Source organism: Odontesthes bonariensis, chromosome 3, assembly GCF_027942865.1.
Source record: "Odontesthes bonariensis isolate fOdoBon6 chromosome 3, fOdoBon6.hap1, whole genome shotgun sequence".
Classification (NCBI taxonomy): Eukaryota; Metazoa; Chordata; class Actinopteri; order Atheriniformes; family Atherinopsidae; genus Odontesthes; species Odontesthes bonariensis.
Window position 1 is genome coordinate 29,666,195 of NC_134508.1, and position 22,038 is coordinate 29,688,232.

The window sequence follows — 22,038 nt, forward strand, 5'->3', positions numbered from 1 at the left end:
CAATCACAAAATGGGGGGGGGGCAGCAAGACGATGACGACGTGCGCGACACCGAAGCTTGTAGAGTGTTAATCCCACATGGCGTGCAGCTAACGTTACCTTTTAAACACGACCATTTGTTTACAACGAAGATGGCGAAAAATCAATACATAGATTGGTGGATAAAGTTAGCTAACACATACGATGTGTTTATGTGTGTAGTCGTAAAGATAGAAAGTTTTTGGTGAGCTGGGAATACCTGGATACCTGACCGCAAAATGGCCGCCGTTGATTTCAGTTGCTCATGTAACGGTTACACTCGCCTGCATGGATGTATTATATTAACTTGATAAGGCACTGCAAAATGGCTGCCGTTGATTTCGCTGCTTTGGTTGGGTGTTTCTAAATCAGTCTTATCCTTTCATCAGGTGGCGTGAGGTCCTCTTTTGGAAGTGGAGTGAGCTTTCCTGCCCTTTGGAGGCAATTGCGACAAGGTACAGTTTGTGTCCTTATTTTCCTTTGCACACACCCAGTCAAATAAATTGTAAAACTAAACTGACTTCATCTGTCTACAGATGGCTATGAAAATGAGAGCATGGCGAAAACGCCAAAGAGACATGGATCAACTTCTATGTTATTCTGACAGCGAAGATGAACATCAGAGTATTGAAATTGATATCGATGTTGAGTCTGGGACTCAGAGTATTTGTAGCAGTGTGCCTGGGATCCTACATAGTTTAATAAGTGACAGCGTTCCTGGGTTTGGATTTTGACACAGATGTGGACTGTCTGTCTACTGACTCTGAACATGATGATGATGATGATGATGATGATGAAGCTGAAGTGATCCGAAGCTTTGAAGATGACCTGAGACAGTGGGCTACAGAGCACAAAGTGACACACAGAGCACTTAACGGGTTATTATCCACGTTAAGAAAGCAGGGGCACCTATTGCCTGTGGATTGTCGGACACTTCTAGCTACACCACAACAAAACACAACAGAGCCTAAATGTGGGGGGAACTATAAGTATTACGGCTTAGAAAAGGGAATCTGTGGTTACTTAAGTCTGATGGACAGTAATGATGTGCACCTCACTGTAAACATCGATGGCATCCCACTTTTCAAAAGTAGTGGAATCCAATTCTGGCCAATACTTGTGAAGTGTGGCCATTTTGATCCCTTTATTGCAGCAATGTTTTGTGGGAAAAGTAAGCCAAGTCCACTTGAGGACTACCTGAAAGACTTTCTGACAGAGTACAAACACCTAAAAGATAACGGTATAGTTTATAAAGGCCAGACCTACACTGTCAATATTGATGCTCTCATCTGTAATGCGCCAGCAAGGGCATATCTCAAATGTATTAAGGGTCATACTTCATATGAGAGTTGTGAAAGATGTATTATCCGAGCTACTCGTGTGGAGGGAAGAATGGTATTCAGTGAACAGGAATGCACTTCTCGAACAGATGACTGTTTGTCTCAAGTGGAGTACAGGAACCACCAAACTGATGTTAGCCCCTTCATTGTTGGAGGAATTCCTTGTGTGAGTTCATTTGTCTTAGATTATATGCATATGGTCTGCTTGGGAGTAGTTAGGCGCCTGTTAATCTACTTGACTCGTGGCCCAAAAATCTGTCGGTTATCTGTCAGGCAAAAGGATACAATTTCCCAAAAACTAATTTCACTGAGAGGGAGAATGCCAAGTGAATTTGCTCGACAACCACGTGGTCTACATGAAATGGATAGGTGGAAAGCCACTGAACTTCGCCAGTTTCTGCTATACACAGGACCTGTGGTGTTAAAAACGGTGCTGTCCCCTGAAAGGTACAAGCATTTCTTGTCCTTATCAGTACCCATGTCGATACTGCTGGAGTCGAATGACAGGATTAGAAATACCTATCTCCAATATGCTCATGAGCTCATCAAACACTTTGTCACCAGCTGTGCTGCCCTGTATGGCAAGACCTTTCCTGTATACCATGTACATGGACTAACTCATCTCCATGAAGATGCCAGGCACTTCAACTGCTCCCTAAATGACATTTCCTGTTTTCCATTTGAAAACTACCTGCAGCAGATCAAGAAGCATGTGAGGAGTGGGAGAAATCCTCTGGAACAAGTGACCAGAGGTCCGTTTCACGTAGCAGGTTTAGTGAAAACTCTGAGTTGGTTAACCCTGAAATGAGGGAAACCCTGAGTTTTCCGTTTCACAAAGGGAGGTAACTCAACCCCGAGAAAGAGGGGTAACTCTAGCCTGTTTCACAAAGAGAGGTAACTTAACCTCACGGTCAGTTACCGTAGTAACAGACTCTCTGAACCTAACCTGGTCGGGACCAGGTTTTATTCAAGAAACCTTGAGTTTCTTTTTGTCTCCGCCCTCTTTCAGCCACACACGCCATTTGATTTCCTCATTCATTCAGTCAGCAGAGCGAGTTCTTCTACTTCTAGAAGTCCATTAAGCACAGTAGGAGGCAACTTTTTTCACGAACATGTCCTTTTGACAACGATCCCGTGGATGAAGGTGCAGCATTATTGCGCAGAGAAATAAATATTCCTCGGAGATGGTTATCAGACCGCGCATAGATTTTTGCATTTACAGACAATTATCTTTTTGAGCGGCACTATCAGAATGTGTTGGGACAAAAGAAAAAAAAGACATAAAAGACAAATAAATATTTGTATGAATAGGCTTAAAAAAGACATATATAGGCCTATTATATTTTATAAAGGCACTCGTGTCTTGGGGGTGGATTCCCTCCGGGGATTCCCTCAGCCACTTCCCTCCCGTTAGAGGTGGTGGGTCTGTGCAGCACCCGTTTTACGGGCATCTGCCTTCTTTCTGTTGGCTCAGTAGAAGTCTGTGTTAGTTTAAATAGGGCTTAATTATTTAACAGAACATGATATAGATGATGACTCTAAATTGTCCTTCGGAGTGAGTGTGAGTGTGCATGGTTGTTTGTCTCGTTTGTCTCTATGTGGCCCTGTGATGGACTGGCGGCCTGTCCAGGGTGTACCCTGCCTCTTGCCCATTGACTGCTGGGATAGGCTCCAGCCCCCCCGCGACCCGACTGACGGATTCAGCGGTGTATAGATAATGGATGGATGGATGATATAGATGAGAAGACATAGTTTATGTGTGTGAAAACAGCATTATGTTGGGAATAAAATAATTGCACAGTCAAATAGCCACTTAATATTTATTTTACAGTGTAAAACATGATCAAAATGAGGTACCTCCATGCCGAGGTCTCACCTGTTTGAACAATGTTTTTATATTTCATCTTAAACTTCTGCCAAGTGCGCTTCTCCCCTGCGGGATTGCACCTAAATGAAATAAATGAATGGGCTACCATTCAAGCAGTTTCCCTGTAATATTATTGTGATTGCAAAGGACTACATTTAAACTTACACTTTTGCTGCTGCAACGGTGTTGCACTTATTTCTAAAAACGTATTGAAACTCGCCGTATGAGCGCATTAAGATTTCCAATTCGAGGTTGGTGAAAAACGTAGCCCCTCCTCTTCCCCGTTGCCATGGTGACTCGTCGAATTGGGGCTCCATTGATGCTGGCTTTTTAAAGTTGTGGTGCACGCGCTAAACTCAAGGTGAACTTACTCAGAGTTGATTAACCTCACTCAAATCAGCGTTTGTGGAACCGAAAACTCAGAGTTTTCTATCTCAGAGTAGATCAACTCAGAGATCAGGAATAGACTCAGAGTTGGTTGAACCTGCTACGTGAAACGGACCCCAGACGTTTATCAGAAAGCGAACACTCAGAAGTAAACAAGAGCAAAACGCACCCCAAAGTGTTTGTTTCTGTTAAAGAAAGGGACAGTTGTTTTCTCTTGGAAGATGAGCGGTTTGCTTTTGTTAGACAAAAAAATGCAGATGGTACCTTGGTTTGTCAAATCCTGCACCAGCGTCACACTTCACCATTATTTCACCAACCATGTAGCTCTGGACTTGTAAATATAGTGTGCATAGGAAATGGTCAGGTGAGGATGAAAAACAGGCTGCTGCGTGAAAAGGATCTGTTCCGCAAGGTGGCCTACCTCCCACAAGGATCTGATGGTGCTGTGCTCATACCCCTTCGCCATGGCCTGGAAAACGCATATTAAAGGTTTAATTTTCATATTTTTAAAGCTATAGCCCATCCATCCATTAGTTTTATTCTCTAAAAATCCTCCCACCTGTATGTCCTTTCTCACTGTAACCATCTCTGGCCTCTGTCCTCTTGTCAAAACATCCTTTTCTGAATGCAACCCTCATCCCTCCTTCATACATAACCAAACTCTCTCAAACTCAACTTTCTTGCTTTATCCACTAAATGGGTGCTGGTTGCCATTTGCTTATTGGTAATCTTTTTTTAAACTGTGTTTCATCAAATATTAGAAAATGTACAAGTTTGAAAATCACTGGTCTACTCAATGCTTAGGCTAAATAAAAATGTGTAACTTAAATTAACATGCTTATACTGTCTTTTACAGGTCATGTATGCGAGGGCAGTTTGGAAGGAGGGTGAAATCGAGGAGGAGGGTGTAGTTCCAGAGAACTGGATCGACGGGACCAAAAGAATTCTTAGATGGCCACGAATGAGCACCACCAAAACCGAAAAGGTTATAAAGGAAAAAATGAACCCCAAGGATGACTGGATGACATTCCCTCTAGTAAAGATAAAAATGACATCAGGTAAGTACTGTTTTTAATGAATAGAAAATTAATTGTATGTCCAAGTCAAAATATACTTGAAGGTTATATTTTTAAGTTTAATTGTGTTCCTTCTAGCTGTCCGTAGAGAATGTGAGGACTACAACCTGACCAGTCAGGCAGATGATGATGATGAGGAGGAGGATGTGGGTGGGGTGATGAGATCGAGGAACCGCATCAAAAAATCACTTCCAGATGGCTTCGTAACAAATGGTATGTTTTCTCTTTACATTAATATAAAATTTGTTAACATAAATTTGGCCTCTAATTTCACACATCAATGTTTTTAACCATTTTTTTTGCAGGATTAACAGATTCAGATGAGGAAGGGCAGAGTGTCAGAACTAATATTTTTCTACAATGAATTTCGAAACTCTTAAATTTGATAAAAAATTTTGGAGATGAGCACGCTTTTTTTTTTTTTTTCTTCTACTAACCTCTAGGTGTCGAGCTGCCCAACTACCCTGCTCCACCGGAAAAGCTGCAGCCCATTCATGATACAGCTGTCCTAGACAATGCTTGTGAGTACTGATGACAACTTATGCAGCATGGTAATGTGTTGTATTGACAACATGATAGTTACAGGCTGATTTGGATGTGTTTCAGCCTGTGGAGATGAAAACGTGTCCGCACAAGTGAAGTGTGCAGACAACTCTCAGGGCAGGGAAATGTCCAGTCCTTGTGAGTATTTACTTCTCCCTTTGCAATATTCACTATACACACAAGACAGTAGTTATAGGCTCAATCATATGTTTCAGCCTTGTCTGGTCTGGTGGAGCGTGCCAGTGGATCTGGGGAATGGGAAACGTCAACACTAGGTAAATATTTATCAGAAATAATGCTCCTTACATTTTGATAATTTTCCATCTGTCTTTTTTAGGCTCTTACTTGTCGACATCCAGTAAGTGTTCATCTCATCACTTTGCTATTTTATAAGGCCTTGTGAAGAACATTTTTTGTGTTTTTCAGGATCTCGACGTGCAGCCAGAGGTCATATCATTGATGCCTATCGCTCTAGGTAAAGAAAAAGGATAAGGCATTGCATGGTATATATTATGTCAGTTATAAAATTGCACCAACGTAACAAAGTCTCCCAATACAGGTCCAGGTCCCAGCGCAGACACGCCACCAGACATCGCCACAGATCCGGCAGCAGCAGAGAACACTCCAGACATCGCCACAGAGATGTTCTCAGGATACCCGCCAGCTCCACACCAATCACACACCAAGGTGGAAGGTGGGCCTTCCCATTGACTCAGGATGGTAAGTGTGTAGTCTAATATGGATGACAGGACGCTGAGCGAGAGAGACACTTTTGAAACTACCACCTAATCTCCCGCTATTGTTAACTCTGCTTTTCAATTATGAGTTTTTTCTAGGGTGGGGGGGGCAGATTCATGTAAGAATTGTCATTCTTATCCTCTAAAATTCTGGATTGATTCCCAAACTTCAGAAATTGATCTTTTAATGTTTCCTCCGTCTCTGTGCGTGCCCTCACAGGCTTCCGTACACAGCGTTGCAGCAAGCTGTGTTGTGCTAGTTAAGTAGCTGCAAACAACTTTCGCTGTTAATTGATAAGACTAAAATGCTCTATTGAATGCCTGTGACAAGGCTTGTGCAGATCAGCTACCACACACTGCTGTGCAGCTGATCGGGGCTCAGATGAAGGTTATATCTTCACATTTTGAACTCTTTTTATACAAAGTGCAAACACAAAGTTAAAGAGAGGAACAGCAGAGCTCCTCTGACAGCTCATCTGTGCAGCTGGAGAGCACAGCACTGTCCTGATGCACATCAAGATTCGATTTTGAATCAAATCAAACCATGAGACACCCAAAGATTCACATCCCTAGTTGCTTTATTTTCTACATCAATTATAAGGTGGTTTCTTTCTATCATGTCATAACATTTGAACTATGCTTGTATTAAAGGGGAACTCTGGGGCATTTGAAGCGCATTTCCATTGCTAGAGGTTGTCAAATACTGATAGTAGGACACAGACTGGTGCAAATCTGCGCTCCCTGTGTGGAGATCGCGCTGTTCGCGCAGCCTGTCATGCGAGGCTAATACGTGGTGGCTAGGGGCAAGCGCTAACCCTTCCACGTAAAACAACAACTTGCACACTGCAGAAACGTCACACCACTTTATAAACCATCCGACAATAAAGTCACAAGCCTTACCATCAAAACCATATGCATGGTTCTCACATTACTGGCATGGGGACGTTACAAAACAACTTTATAAACAGCATGTAACTCACCGGTTAGTTGTACGCTCGCGCATGTGAAAGCCCAAAAGAGTCAATGGACGATACTCCCATATACAAAACAATTATCTTCTCTAGAAAAACTGCGTTCAAGTATTTAAAACATTACAACAATACATGCCCAGTAATATTGTTGTAATGTAAAGTGCTTCTGCTCGTTGACAACGCCGGAGGTCACGATGGTGATTTGGCGTATGAAGGTGTGCAAATCGAATTTCTGCCGCCAAACACTACATCCCTGATTCAGCCCATGGACCAAGGCATCATCCGTGCTTTCAAGGCTCTCTATACGCGCAACACCCTGCAACATCTTGTTGAGGCTATGGACTCAGATCAAGATTTCTCACTAACGAACTACTGGCGTGGATACACCATCGCATCATGTCTCCAAAATATTCAGAGGGCCATTCAGGAGATGAAAACTGAAACTTTGAATGCCTGCTGGAAAAAAACTGTAGCCAGAGGCAGTGCAAAACCCAACCGGAGGCTCGCTTGATGAGATCCATCACTCTGCCGTAGATACAGCTGTGAATCTTGCTAAACAGCTTGGAGGAGACGGCTTTAATGACATGACTCCGGATGACATTAATGCCCTGATTGATGCAGACGCACATCCGCTGACCGATGCAGACCTGGCAGAAATGACAAAGCCACCAAGCGACGATGAAAGAGAAGAGGAAGAAGAGGACACAAGTGTGGATAAAGATGAGGAGGATGGACTAACACTTGGTCGCTTAGCAACAATGCTGAGAATGGCCACTGAACTTCAGCGAGCAGCTCAAGAATGGGACCCTTTGATGAGCCGTTCATTACAGTTCTCAAACTTAATCGATGGTGGCATGTCGGTATATAAGAATCTTTTTGCCCAGAAGAAAAAAGAGAGACAACAACTACCGATAACGATGTTCTTCTCTCGTAAAAACACACCTGCACCGCGGGCTTTAAAAGAAAAAAACGCTACAGAGCGGAGTCAGGATGCAGCAGCTCAGTCTGGAGAGCAGTGAAATACAGTACACGTGAGTCACTATTTGTTCCACTGTACTTTACTTTGTATTTTTTTTAATAATCATTTTTAATTGTCTCCCGTTCTAATCCAATGACTCGGGTCGCGGTGGGGCGGTGCTGATCTCCGCAATTTGAAGCCTTCGTATTGATGATTAAAATTATTATTTTACAGTAGGCCTACAGTTTGTAAAAAAAACAAAACAAAAAAAAAACGTTTATACAATACTTTTATGTGTTAAACAAATGCTTGGGCCTGTAGAAATGTTTTGTTCTTTGGTTTCAATGTGTTATGGGGTATTTCACTGTATAATAATTGTAAAAAAAATAAAGTTTCCTACTTCACGGATTTCGCCTATCACGGGTTCTTTTTGGAACGTAACCCCCGCGAAAAACGAGGGTTCACTGTAGATGCTTCAGAACATCTGAAGCATGCGCCGCAAAGGAGTGGAGGGGGGGGCTTCACAGTCACTCAGGGCTGATGGTATTTTAATTGTTCCATCAAGGAGGTGTATTTCTTTTTGTATTTTAATTGTTCTACCCAGGAGGTGTATTTCTTTTTGTATTTTAATTGTTCTACCCAGGAGGTGTATTTCTTTTTGTATTTTAATTGTTCCATCAAGGAGGTGTATTTCTTTTTGTATTTTAATTGTTCTACCCAGGAGGTGTATTTCTTTTTGTATTTTAATTGTTCTACCCAGGAGGTGTATTTCTTTTTGTATTTTAATTGTTCCACCCAAGAGGTGTTGTTTTATCGCTTGTATTTACCACTTTTTTTTTTTTTTGGCTTGCAATAAAAATGGGGAAAACAACAGTTTGGATTGTGATTTATTGTTAACCTGACTGTAGTCCAGAAGGTAGGCACCTGTTTCCTGTACCAGTTAATTTTACTGTAACTTTATTTGGCTCAGCTGCAGATTTGAAGTGGAAATGCCTTAGTATGCATTTCCAGTTACCATCTGCTGGTGAGAAGGTGAAATGAAACTATTGTAAAATTAACTGGAACAGCATGCCACCAAGCAGTACAGTATAAAATCAATGTCTAATACGAGTCCGAATTTGACGTTGAAAAGACGTCCACGAAGATGACGTTGAAAAATGTCCGCAAAAGGACGTCGAAAAGACGTCTACGAAGACCGCATTTGGACTACAAATGGCTCCTATACGGACGTACTGTGGATGTCATAAATCGACGTTGAATAGACGTCGAAAGAAGACGTCGCCTGGAGTAACAGTCTGCACCTTCAGGTGAGCAAAATTTGACGTCCAAAAATGACTTGGAAAAGACGTCGTATGAACGTCTCTTTGCTCAGTGGGTAGGATCCTCAGAATGAGCTGTTTAGAGGGGGTGTGGCCTTACTTATGCCCGTGGTACCTTGCGCAAATGTTTTGTGAATCGCTATGGCACGTAGATGGCACGGCAGCCCTATGCCGTAAAACTAGCGAAACCTGTTGATATGAGCTTACTTTGACAATATGACGAACTAGTTACTGAACAACTCTCCTAACACAGTCAAACAAGTGCTACACAAGACACAGCAAAAAAGGCGTGCGTGAAGGGGAAAGCAGGAGTGAGGATTTTGACATTCTCATCTGATTGCTCTGGTTTGCAAAGATGCACGTCGTAGCGCGAGTCATTTCAATCAGGGGAAAGTAGACATCCCAAGTCTCCCGGAAGTTCTGGGAGTCTCCCTGATATTGATAGTTAATCACGGATGCCCGCAAGTCGGATAAAATATCCCGGATTTTAGACTATGCGAGGGGGTGTTTTTTTTTTTTTTTTTTCAATGCGAGTGAGAGCGTGCAGGCAACACAATAACTCGTGCACCATGCGCGTTTGGACTGCGCGGGCACGAGAGAGAGAGGGGTGTGGGGAGAGGTGAGAAACCTGTGCGTATCTGTCCAAAGCGATGCTCTGTTCAACCAGCGCTCAAGGCGACTGCTTGTCAGAGGGCGCGCTGATTGGTTTAGTCAGCAAAATAAGCCAATAACGTTCGGTGTGGGAGGGCTTCGATTTACTCTCTGACATAGCCTGATAAACCAGCCTAAATGGATTGGATGTCTAATTTAGTCTGGCACCGATCAATGGATACAACGGAACATTGTTGATGAGCACAACCCGTTGTCTTTCAAACCGCGTCTGTGCCTATAGGCCAACGCTCTGACCAATCAGCGCAACTGACTGTGACGTAGTAAGCGCGACAGAAAGCTTTGGTGGGAGGGGACTCTTCCAAAACTGATGCCAAGCACAGATTCTATAATAGGACAGATACGCCACTCACGGTGCATTTCCGGTTTCCAACGAGGCGATTTTGGTTGCAGTTCCACCCTCTTTCCACGTGGGGCGCCCAATTTTGGAGACCAGAATGAATGGAGTCCTATGGAGCTATACGCCCTTTCGTGCCCTTATCTCAAGATATAATTTTTTCTCTAGTAATTCGAATGTTGTTTTCGAAAAAGGGTGTTTAGAAAATACCCATGGCTGAGTTTTAGATTTTTAGAGCCACTCATTTGCTTAAAAAAAGGATTTGAAGTGTATATGACGTCATACATAGCGGGTCGACCAGCTGTCATTAGCACAATGCTAGCGCGTTGTGGACAACAAGAAGCCAACCAGTAAGAAATCAAAGCGATATATGTACTCGTTCAGTAGATTTTTTACTTGAAACCCACGTTGAGCTCTCAGAAACTACATTCAAATCTGAGCGCTCTTGAGGAGACTTAGGTGAAACTGACCATTTGTAGCATCTAGCTCCATAGGGCCCCATTCATTCTGGTCTCCACCGACGCTCCCAGTGGAATTCTGGTGGAACTGCAGCCAAAAAGCCGGTACAATGGGGCTTAATACAGAGTGGCAAGGCTGTTCGTTATAATGGCTGTATGCCAAGGCTGAATCAAACGAGCACTGTTCCATTGCCGCCGCCATCTTTCTTGTTGTGCTTTCGCTTGTCTATGTTCGCTTCCATTGCCCAACGTCGCACTGCTCTGTCGTCACTCCCTCAAAACCCCGCACCAGAACCCTCTGGCCCGCCCGCGTTGATTCAAAACACATCTCTGCGTTGTGATTGGTTTAGTTGCCATCTGCCAGATTCAGGGCAGTATTTTCAAAATGACAAGTGGATCGAGGCCAGACCCAACCGCAGGCAAAACATTTTGCCGTCCAGCAGTTGGCGCTGGTTTTCCAGGCTATCTCTGACAGTCACCTAAGTTACTGTGCATCCTGCCAAATGGCAGAGGGTGAATCCTCGAGTAAAAAAACGAAAATATAAGACTCATTTTACAGCAGAATATACAAAAGTATATCCATGTGTAGAGAAGGTGAAGAATGATGACACCGTGGCGAGGTGCACTGTATGCAATAGTGACTTCAGTATTGCCCACGGCGGACTTAATGACTGTAAAAGACATGTGGAGGTAGGCTGAACGCGCCATCATCTGCATTTTATTTCTGTTGGTTAAATGCTGTTATAAAATAAAGCAAAACGTATCAAAGACTTATTTAAAGTATCAATACACATTTAGTTACTAAATTGTGTAGACCTATATCTAACTAGCCAGCTACAGTATCTAACTATCTATATCCAGCCTGTCTAAGCCTTTTAAAAAATCCCCAATTCAATATGTTGATAAATAGGCAAAATTAATTAAGCGTAAATTAATTAAAGAAAATATGTAGAAATGATAGGCCTAATTACTATATTGTATTAATTACCGTTAGTGAATAACGGCCTTAAGTGTGTCTGTATGGGGGGGGGGGGGTTCGATAAGCATCTCCCTGAAATGAGTTTTTGGAACTTGGGATGTCTGGGAAAGGCAGATATCGTGCGCGCCATAACACCAACAGCAGGACGGCTATCAAAACAACAAATAAGTATACAACACTCGCGTTACAGTAAATGAGGTGTCCACTCGCATTCCTCATGCTATTTACCGTTACATTAGCGACAGTGACCGAGCTATTAGCTGCAGAGCTAACAACACAGACTGACCGTTTTGACTCTGGAACCATGAATGAATCATTATCCTGATGAAATGCACTGAATTTGCGGATTCATTCTTCTTCAGGAAGCTTAAAGTAGGGGGTTTTGGTCTAAAATGAGCGAGCTAACCATCTCATGGGCATGCAAACACCTCCAACAGCCCAGGTGACAGAGATAAGAGCTTGCAAATGCTATTAGCTGCATAGCTAACCGTTAGCTAACGTTAGCTACTAACGATAGGCCTACAAACCCTTTCCTGTGGTAACAAGCTATGTAACTATACTGTACATACAGGAAAGCAACACAATAATAGAGCGTTAAATTACTTACTCTCGGGAATGAGATCCTTCCCCAAGTGAGAGACAAATAGAGCAGGAGATTGACAGGCGGATCGGTGCGATGTCTGCAGTGATGCGGCTCTGCACCGGCCTGTCATGGTGAAGGAGGAGCTGAGCCAGAAGGCGAAGCTCTCGATTTACCGGTCAATCTATATTCCTACCCTCACCTATGGTCACGAGCTGTGGGTAGTGACCGAGAGAATGAGATCGCGAATACAAGCAGCCAAATGAGTTTCCTCTGCAGGGTGTCTGGGCTCTCCCTTGGGCTCGGTATTTGCCCAAGTTCTGAAAACATTCGTAGGTAAAATATTTGGCGCACACATACACAAATCTCTTCGGAACAAAAACTGTCCACTGGCTCTTTAGAGGTTCTGATGCAGGAGCTCTAAACAGATTTTTTTACATCATATACAGCGCAATGAGCTGGCCAAAGAGCTGTGGGCGGGGAAAGGCAGTTTATTGGCTCTGTGGGGGAAACAACCTCCATGTCATAAGCGGCGCACACGTCATAAGCGGCGGCTTTCCCGATCAGGCCATCTGCATGGACAAGAAAGATTGCTTATTGATTGGAAACTGGAGGCCAATCACTTTAATTAACAATGATGCAAAAATATTTGCACATATTTTTGCACAACGTCTTAAGCTTTGTCTTCCTTCAATTATAGATGAATGCCAATGTGGGTTTATGAAAGGTAGACATATTAGTAATAATATTAGATTAATTTTGGATTTAATTGATTATCGAGAACTTTTGACTGACAACAGTTTTATTTTATTTATTGATATATATAAAGCTTTCGATACAGTAAGACATAACACGTTATTTGATGTTTTAGATTTGTTGGGGCTTGGTCATTTCTTTAAGAAGGCTATCAAAACTTTATGTAGTAATTGTAAAAGTTCGGTGAAACTCCCAGGTGGTACCACTCACAGATTCAGCATATCTAGAGGTATAAAGCAAGGTGACCCTGCTGCACCATTTTTATTTATTTCAGTAATGGAAATGTTGACCATGCATTTATTTAACAACCCTTTTCAGAGAAATAATATCTCTGGTAAAGAAATAAAATGTTGCAAATTAGCTGATGACACAGCTATTTTCCTCAAGGATGAAATGCAGATAAAAAAGGTCATTAATTGTATCAAAGAATTTTCAAATATATCTGGATTGCACCTAAATATTAAAAAATGTGTTCTCTTCCCACTAAAAGACAATTATTCTGTTACTGAACTTGAAGGCATTCCTGTATCAGATAAGGTCACCTATCTGGGTATTGACATCTGTAAAGATCAGACAGAAAGAGTTAACTGCAATTTTCATCCTCTCATCCCTAAAATTAAAAACCGGTTTAATTTATGGTTAATGAGAGACCTTTTTATTAAAAGACGCATATTACTTTCTAAAACGGAAGGTCTGTCTCGATTAGTTTATCCTGCTAGGGTTCTCGATACCCCAAAATCTTTTGTCAAAGAAGTGGACTCATCCTTATTTAACTTTATCTGGAAAAATAAACCATATTAACTAAACAGACAAATACTAAGTAACCCTTATGATCGTGGTGGACTAAATGCACTAGATTTTCACTCCTCTAATATAATGTTCAAAGTAAATTGGATCAAAGACTATATCAAAAACAAGAACAAGATATGGTACCTTATTCCAAACATGATCTTCCAAAAAGTTGGTGGTTTAGAATTCCTTCTTCACTGTAATTTCCAGGTCAATAAGCTCCCCATAAAGTTGTTTAATTTTCATAAACAAGTCCTCCTCTGTTGGCTTTTGACCTACACTACACACAACTTCTCACCTCACAAACAGATTATTTGGAACAATCATCTCATTACTTTTAAAAAGAAATCTGTATTTTTTGAAAATTGGATTAATAATGACATCTTGTTTATTTCTCAGTTAATTAAAGCTGCGGTCTGCAACTTTTTTTTAGTCATATTAGCTTGAACTGTCATGGGATTCTGGAAGTAGAATATTAAATAGGCTGTTTAGGAAAAATAACGAAATCTGTAGCTCCCTCTGAAGCCTGTAATCATGCTTGCAAAAACCGAGCGCTCCCGGCTGTTTTTAACCAATCAAGTTAAGGCTGATTTATGGTCGGAAACCAGGTCGTCTGCGTGTGTGTCGCAGTTAACGCAACATGCACACCCCCCCCCCCTTACGCAGACACTCTGGTGCACCTCCCCAAAATTGTAACTCACCGCAGACAGTGCCGCAGATATCGTCGCAGGGAGGAGAGAAAGGAGGCCTCTGATTGGTCAACTCTACATCCGCTCTACACTATGCGTATTTCCGGTTTGCTAACCGGCTAATGGTGACGCTAACCGTGCTAACCGTGACGATTCTTTTGCCTCTCTGCCAGCTCCAGTAGTAGCAATATTTCTTCTATTTCTAGATTGATCAGCTGCATCTCAATCAAAGTGCGCATTCGTCCAGTCGCCATTGTTGTTGAATGACCTCCGTAACCGGAACACCCACAATCCTAGCTTGTTCGTGATTGTCCCTCTTGCGTTGTGGCGAGCGCAGACAGCGCTTCAAAAGTAGGCATAAATCAAAAATAACTGCGTCGTGTCTGCGACAAGCTCACTGCGACACACTGCTGTGAGAGTATACACGGCCCTTTAGGGTGGAGGAATCCTACCTGTCAATCACAGCTTGTGCCAGTGCCGTGGTGAGCCATTTTCTCAGTCCGGGAATTTAATTCAAATTCAGGCCACTCTGATATGGAGGAGGAATTTGAGTCCATGAAAAAAGATAAAACAAACAAAAAACATTCGTGTTCAGTCCGAAATGGATAGAAATCAACAAGAAAACAGATTCTTCCTTTCACATCAAAGCGTCGTGCCCGTGCGGTGTCCGGATAAGTGCTCATTGCAACTTGAAAATAGAACAGTCTATTCCTTGCACGGGCGTGAGCAGGCTCAGCTCACATTATAATAAATAGGAGGGGAAGGCTTGAACATGAAACATGATGCTGATTCCCGCGGATAGAACGCGCGTGCAGAGTCTCCAGTAATTAAAAAAGGCAACTAAACACCCCAACGTGTTCGCGCTGCCCCTGCCCTGCCATACTGCCCCTGTCCCTGCGCACGCGAACCATGTACAATATTTGCATACAGCCCTTCTAAATAATTATATTTATTTTAATTGCATGTTTGAGATGCATTTAATAACAAATATAAAACAACAAATGTGATCGCCCCTATTTAATATTGCGTTAGTAACCACATGTGCGCGCCTGTGGGAATGCAGGCTACAGTTGATGAGGAGATAAAGCGTGATAAAGCGTTAAGCAATTTTTCATCAGAACTGGAATGTAAAGAAAGTGTTCGGTTCTTCTTTGAATATAGGAATACACTTCTAAATCATATAAATTGTGAGATTTTACATCTTTAACAACAAAAGCTGTCAGATGACAGTTGAGTTGACATTGCAAACGTTCGCCACGTTATAGCCTATTTGATCAAATTCACAACCAGGCCTATTATCCATATCTCTCAGTAACCTACCAGCTTGTCTTGAGAAGATATGTCAATTTGGCACATTTGGCTGCCACCTGTCTTTTTTTTAGCTTAGCCCTCTCTGTTCCACCTGGCCTCTTTCTACCCCCATCACTGACGCGCTCTGTTTCGCGCCATTGTTATGTAAAAGACGAGCAATGGGCCAAACCATCTGAAACATTTGGGAGGAGAGAATTCCCTTAAATGGTAGAACCTATTTAATCTGCTGTGATGCAGCAGGCGGCTGCGCTGCAATGGTGAATTTATGCAGACTACAGTTGAATTGATATTAATGCAAGAATAAGATAAGTGACAAAAATTAGTTACAACTATTTTCCCCATGGGCCAAGCAGCCTAGGTCGATGGTTTGGGCCGGGATAGGTCCCGGATAATACCATTGCCAAACCGGCATTGGCTTGTGCACACGCTGCTGAGCGTGAGTCTGCCCCAGCTTGTGTGCGCTCACACTGGTGTGAACTCACGTGCACAACCTCGTCCATAGAGGGGGAGGGGTTTGGGGGGCGATTCGGAGCTTGTTAGAGGTTGGGGGAGGGACCTGAAAGTTGTATCAGTTCGAATTTTCCGACTTTAGACTCGTAATTTTGAAAACCTGCCGACTGCAGCTTTAACAATCAAGGTTTGTTCCTTACATATTCAGAATTTTTAAATAAATTTGCTGTCCCAATTCAGCCTAGAGAGTACAGTATTGTATTTGATGCTATTCCTAATGGTTTTATGAGAATACTATCTCAAGCTCCCTGCGAGCAGTCTAATCCACACATTTATAGTAATATATTTCTTAATGGTGTAAACATTAGAGATAGAAAATGTAATAATAAATGGTTAAGACAGATGATACAAATACCTGTTACTCCAAGGTGTAAAAGTTATTGGAATGGCTTGTTTGCCTATGTTGATTGGGATAAGATTTGGCCTGGCCTTAATGAATATGTACTAAATAATAAAGTCAAGGAAGTTTCATTTAAAATATTACATTTAATTTACCCCACAAACACACTTTTACAAAGATTCAAAATTGATCTGCCAGATTTATGTGTTTTCTGTGGTATTACGTCTGAGTCTATTTGTCATTTATTTTACGAATGTTTTTACTCAAGATTTTTTTGGATTGAGGTTGAGCGTCTGTGTTGTGAGGTATGGTCTTGTCATGTTTCTTTAAGTATGAAAGATATTTTACTTTTCTTTGAAAGAGATGATTTTTGTGTACCGTATGTCTTTATTTTAAATCTTTTTATAATCTTGGGAAAATACCATATTCATAAATGTAAATGGGGAGGGAGAAAACCATCTTTTGTTGCTTTCAAAAACTAACTCAAATTTTATTTTAACTCTTTAGAAGGACTGAACAGCCGAAAGGACTATTGCTTTAATGGCAACTTATAATTTCTTTCCCTCTTGTGGTTAGTTGTTGCACTATAGCCTGCCTTCTCAATGTTTGTATTTGATGTGTTGTTACAATAAAAAAATAAAAAATAAAAAAAAAGCCATCTGCATGGAGAATAATTTCCAGTACATGGTTTAGGTCTATCATCATTTTTAGCCACTGGGGGACCGCAGGCAGGCTAGAGGAACTCATATTAATGTTAAACAACCTTAAAAGTGAAAATTTCATGCCATAGGACCTTTAATGCTTTGACATTAACTAGTAGTGCGTGATTAAAAAAGAAACTTCTTCTTCTGCAAGTTTGAATTTCAGCTTACTGGTTGATAAGGAACATGGGTTTGATTCTGTGGCTTCTTACATGGGTTACTCAACCTGAAGAATAGACAGTACACTCAGGCCCACACTAAAGTAGTTAGTAGACAATAACTATCATTAAACCTAATTTTGATACTCTACTTTGTATTTTCTGACTGAGAAATATTGATGGGCACATGAAAAGATCTTTTTGTAAAGTAAAACCCCCATATGACTACATAATTGTAATGGCAGCCTGGAGCAGTGTGTTGTTAAAGAAGAATGAAGACAAATGAGAACTAGATAGGACAGGAAGGCCAGGAGAGATGCAGTAATAGAGGGTGGTACAACAGACGAATAGGGTTAATATAAAGCTGATTTAGTTCACCCTCTTCCATCTTCTTGTTTTATTTTTTAAAGCTGCAGTCTGCAACTCTTTTTCAAGCATAATGCCTGGAACTGTCCGGGGATTCTGAAAGTAGTACATTAAATACCCCAATACAAAAAAAAAAGAGTTCTCTAGGTCCCCTATATGTCCCGCTAGGTCCCTCCAAAGCCAGCAGGTTTGTTTACAAAATTGCAGACCGGACCGGTAAAAGGTAACCAATCAGGTTTACGAGCTGGGCTCTGCTGCCTGTCAATCACCGATTGTGCACGCGCGATACAAGGTAGGCTCGTCCCCACGCTTATTTATCTGGACTATTGAACTTCATTACGGGCTAGTCTACTTACTGTGTCTTCCATGATCGCAAATGACAGGTGAGTTGATGAATGAGGAGTCGTGTAAGCGCATCTGGCGTGCACGTCTACGTGCACGAGTTCTCATGTGTTTTGAAGGGGCGGGACAGGAAGTTGAATAACTTTTTATTTTTCAGTTAAAAAATAAGCATTTCTTGCATTTTGCGACTACGGAGGTCACCGTTTTCAACTTCAAGCGTTCTGATAGATCATGTAAACTCTTAAAATGCCAAAAAGTAGGACTTTACGTATGACAACAACAAATCTTGCAGACTGCAGCTTTAACTCGTACCAGAGGGAAAATACACAAGACATTGACTGATCAGCCATAACATTAGAACTCGCCACCTAATATTGAGTAGCTTCTAATCATGCCACCAAACAGCTCTGACCAGTAGACAAAAGACTTCTGAGGGTGTCCTCTAGTGTCCTCTGCTGCCGGGACGTTGGCAGGTTCTGTCATGTTCCATGAGCCCTTCCTAAGCAGTTTTTTCAGGCAAGTGTCAAAGTAACATCCAAGTGAATGCGAGGATCCAGGTTTTTCCAACAGAACATTGCATTGCAACAAAATGAGTAGAGTTACTCACTCTGCCTGGCTTTAACCTTGTATGACCTGGAGTGACATATGAGTCATTTTACCTTTTGAGCCTGGAGAGACACACACGTTGACCTTGTTCGGACAGATTAACATCCCCAGTTTAAAATGCTCAATTGAAAAATATATGCAGCTTCATGTTATCTTTTAACATATTCTATTTTGATGATATTTTTTGTCAAAATCTACTTTACATACCAGAAAGTTTGTCATTATTGGATCTTTACACAGCAGGCTCACTGCTGTGTTGGTCAAAAGTATGTAAGAACATCAAAATATTACACATTACTGCAATTTCTCCAACTGCTCCAACTCTCTTACTATGAAACTGTTTAAGAAAAGTGTAAAAATGTAAACATATAAACATACACTATCTACTTCATTCAGCAGTGCTGTTTTGTAAGTACCAATTAAAATAATGTCCGTTCCAGTGAGTAGCTGTTGCTAGGCAACAGGTCATTTATTCCCTCATAAACATATCAATATCAAATCCCTGTTTTATCATTGAACGTGCCACTGTATATATTTTATGAAATAATAAATGGAACAATTTTAAAGAAAGTCTTATTATATTGATAACAACACCATTCAGAACAGTAACTGTTGTGAGATCACCTAACAGTCTACTTTATCAATGGGAAACATAACTGGAAGAGCATTATCTGTCAGATTCCATTGATGACATTCAGCTCAGTTGGCTTTCATGTTTAAAAAAACAAAAAGAGAATAAATTAAGGGTTTTCCTTCATGGGATTTTTTAAAGCCAAGACTTATTTTTCCACCTTTTCCCAATAAAATAGTTTGTAAAGATTTTCCTTCTGTTCTTCGAAGTATGGTTGTGTCCTCAGATGTTTCCTCTCTGCTGGGAGGAATCCTGATAGGAGGAACTAAGCTAACAGCTACTCAAAACTATCAACACTATTTTCTCACCCGAAGCACATCTGTGTTGCACATCATTTAATTTCCACTCGCTGTGCAGTGCATCCTGCTGCTGACAAACTGTGACTGACCTAATTTCAAAATATCAAGTACAATACAGTAAGAATAAGTGAAAAGCCTGAAACACACAAAACACACACTGTAATTTGTTCGACTGTGGTCAAGTCTGAATTGGCTCATCAGTGAAAGGAAACAATGGGCAGACACTGTGAATGCAGTGACCTGGACGAACATGGATGTTCTTCAGTTGGGAAAAGAGTGAAAAGTAAATAAATGTTTGATGTAAAAGTGACGTGGTGTAAAAATATCGTGTTTGCTCAAACTGCAGTAAAAACAAATTCACAAATTCACTCTTTTGTGGCTCTTTTCGGAGGAGCTGCTGGCTTGACTCTGCTCTCAAAATGAACCCAAAGTGAGGGTGTAGTCAGACTGCTCATAAGTAAAAATGTTGTTAAAAAAAAAAAGAAAAAAAAAGTAAAACTAAAAAGTAGCACGTTTATTGATAATTCCTCAGTCGACAAAATTGTAAAGATTTCATGAATCATTTCTTTACTGCTTCACTGCTCTTTGGTCAAATATATTTCACTCTTAACTGAACCTCTTAGGAGCCACACTGGATCGCATGAAGCTGTAAGGGAGCTCACTCCATTATGTTCCAAAGGATTTAGATCACTATATTCATTAGAAAACCACCCACCTCTGTGGATTCAAATCAGACTTCTCCCTCCTCAATTAGCTATCAGCTGCTGCTCTCTAACTTAATAGCACTCTTATCTAGCCCAGCAAAAAGGTCAAGCCTACAGGGGAACTGCAGTGAGTGGCTGGCTAACATTTGGTGCTTGGAACTGAAGTGTATGTCTGTCTGTGTGACTGAGAGAGTGAAAGAAAGGAACCATAGGCCTATGTACAAAAGCACGTTCAAATAATGTCTAGCCAAAGGGCAATGCATTTCCTCTGTTACCATCACCTTTTATTAAAGCATGTATTAAGCCTTTTTTGGACTATCCATGAAAAAAATAAACCTATTGTTTGTCACTATTGTTTAACCAATTGTTATTATTTTATTTTTTGGGTATAAAAAAAGACCTTCAGAGGGTTTTCAAGGCATAACCATTTTTATCCACCCACCCAGCATTTTCAAGCAAATTTCATCCTCCCATTCATACTCATGAGCTCAACAACATCTCTTAATTCTTTGCCACTTTGACTTTTTGCAAATCAAAAGTACAGTCTCTTATTAGTGGGTAGCATCTAGATTCACACACACACAAACACACACACACACACACGCACACACACACACACACACACACACACACACACACACACACACACACACACACACACACACACACACACACACACACACATTTATCTCACAAATAACCCTTGAATCCCTAATAGAAGAGGTGGAGTAGATACAGACTTGTACCTTTTGAGCACGCCGCTTGTCTGCCCTCTGGTTCTGGTGGTAAATGCGGCTGAAGTTGGAGACAATGACGGGGACGGGCAGAGCGATCACCAGCACACCGCTAAGGGAGCAGATGGAGCCGAAGATCTTTCCAGCAATTGTCTTTGGTACCATGTCTCCATACCTAGAGATGGGGCAAATAGAAAACTTTAGTTGTTGGCAAAGAGACATAAAGTTTCAAATACATCAGGTACAGCAGTTTGTGGCACATTTTACTGGGCATTGATGTCTTTCGATCGACTAGTTTTTGATTCTTATGCTTATCAGTGTGTGCAAGGAGGAAATGCCCGAACACTCTGCACCTCAGCTGTAGTAGAAAAGTCTGTATATCAAAAGACATAGGACTATAAGACAAGACAATAGGCTCTGCAGCTGGTAATATAGATAATTGGATATTAAGCTGCTTACCCTGATCTTGAAGGTAAAAAACAATTAAAGTAACAGTGGTAATAACAACCCCCACCATCATCAGCAGCACTCCAGACACAGTCATGTTCTATGATATGCATAATAGCAGATAAAACTACCAAACCACCACAGTGGTCCACATGGACCAAGAGACACAAATTAATCACCAACAAGATCAAAGTAATCTTGTTTAATCCTTTTATATAAAAGAACTTGATGTCCACAGAATTTTTCTTTTTTGTAATGATGAAGGATAAATGTACTGACTTTATGACGGCAAAATTGATAAAATATGCATAAAACATAGCAATCTTAATGGCAACATAATTACTTGTCCAAACCACTGAGACTGCATTATCCCAGTAGAAATTCCCCTATCCTGTTATAGCTTTCTCTCAAAGCAAG

At 41.3% G+C, this 22,038-nt stretch overlaps 1 protein-coding gene across 2 annotated transcripts in view; it reads right to left on the reverse strand.

Annotated features, from left to right (window-relative positions):
- LOC142377413 (A-type voltage-gated potassium channel KCND3-like) overlaps positions 1 to 22,038 on the reverse strand; it is a 137,694-nt gene that overhangs the window by 23,296 nt on the left and 92,360 nt on the right. The window contains exon 3 of one of the 2 annotated variants that reach the window (XM_075461503.1): positions 21,187 to 21,349. In XM_075461503.1, coding sequence (XP_075317618.1) covers positions 21,187 to 21,349 — 163 coding nt within the window. Of the gene's footprint in view, positions 1 to 21,180; positions 21,350 to 22,038 lie in introns of both variants that reach the window. The other variant, XM_075461501.1, reaches the window with a different exon arrangement.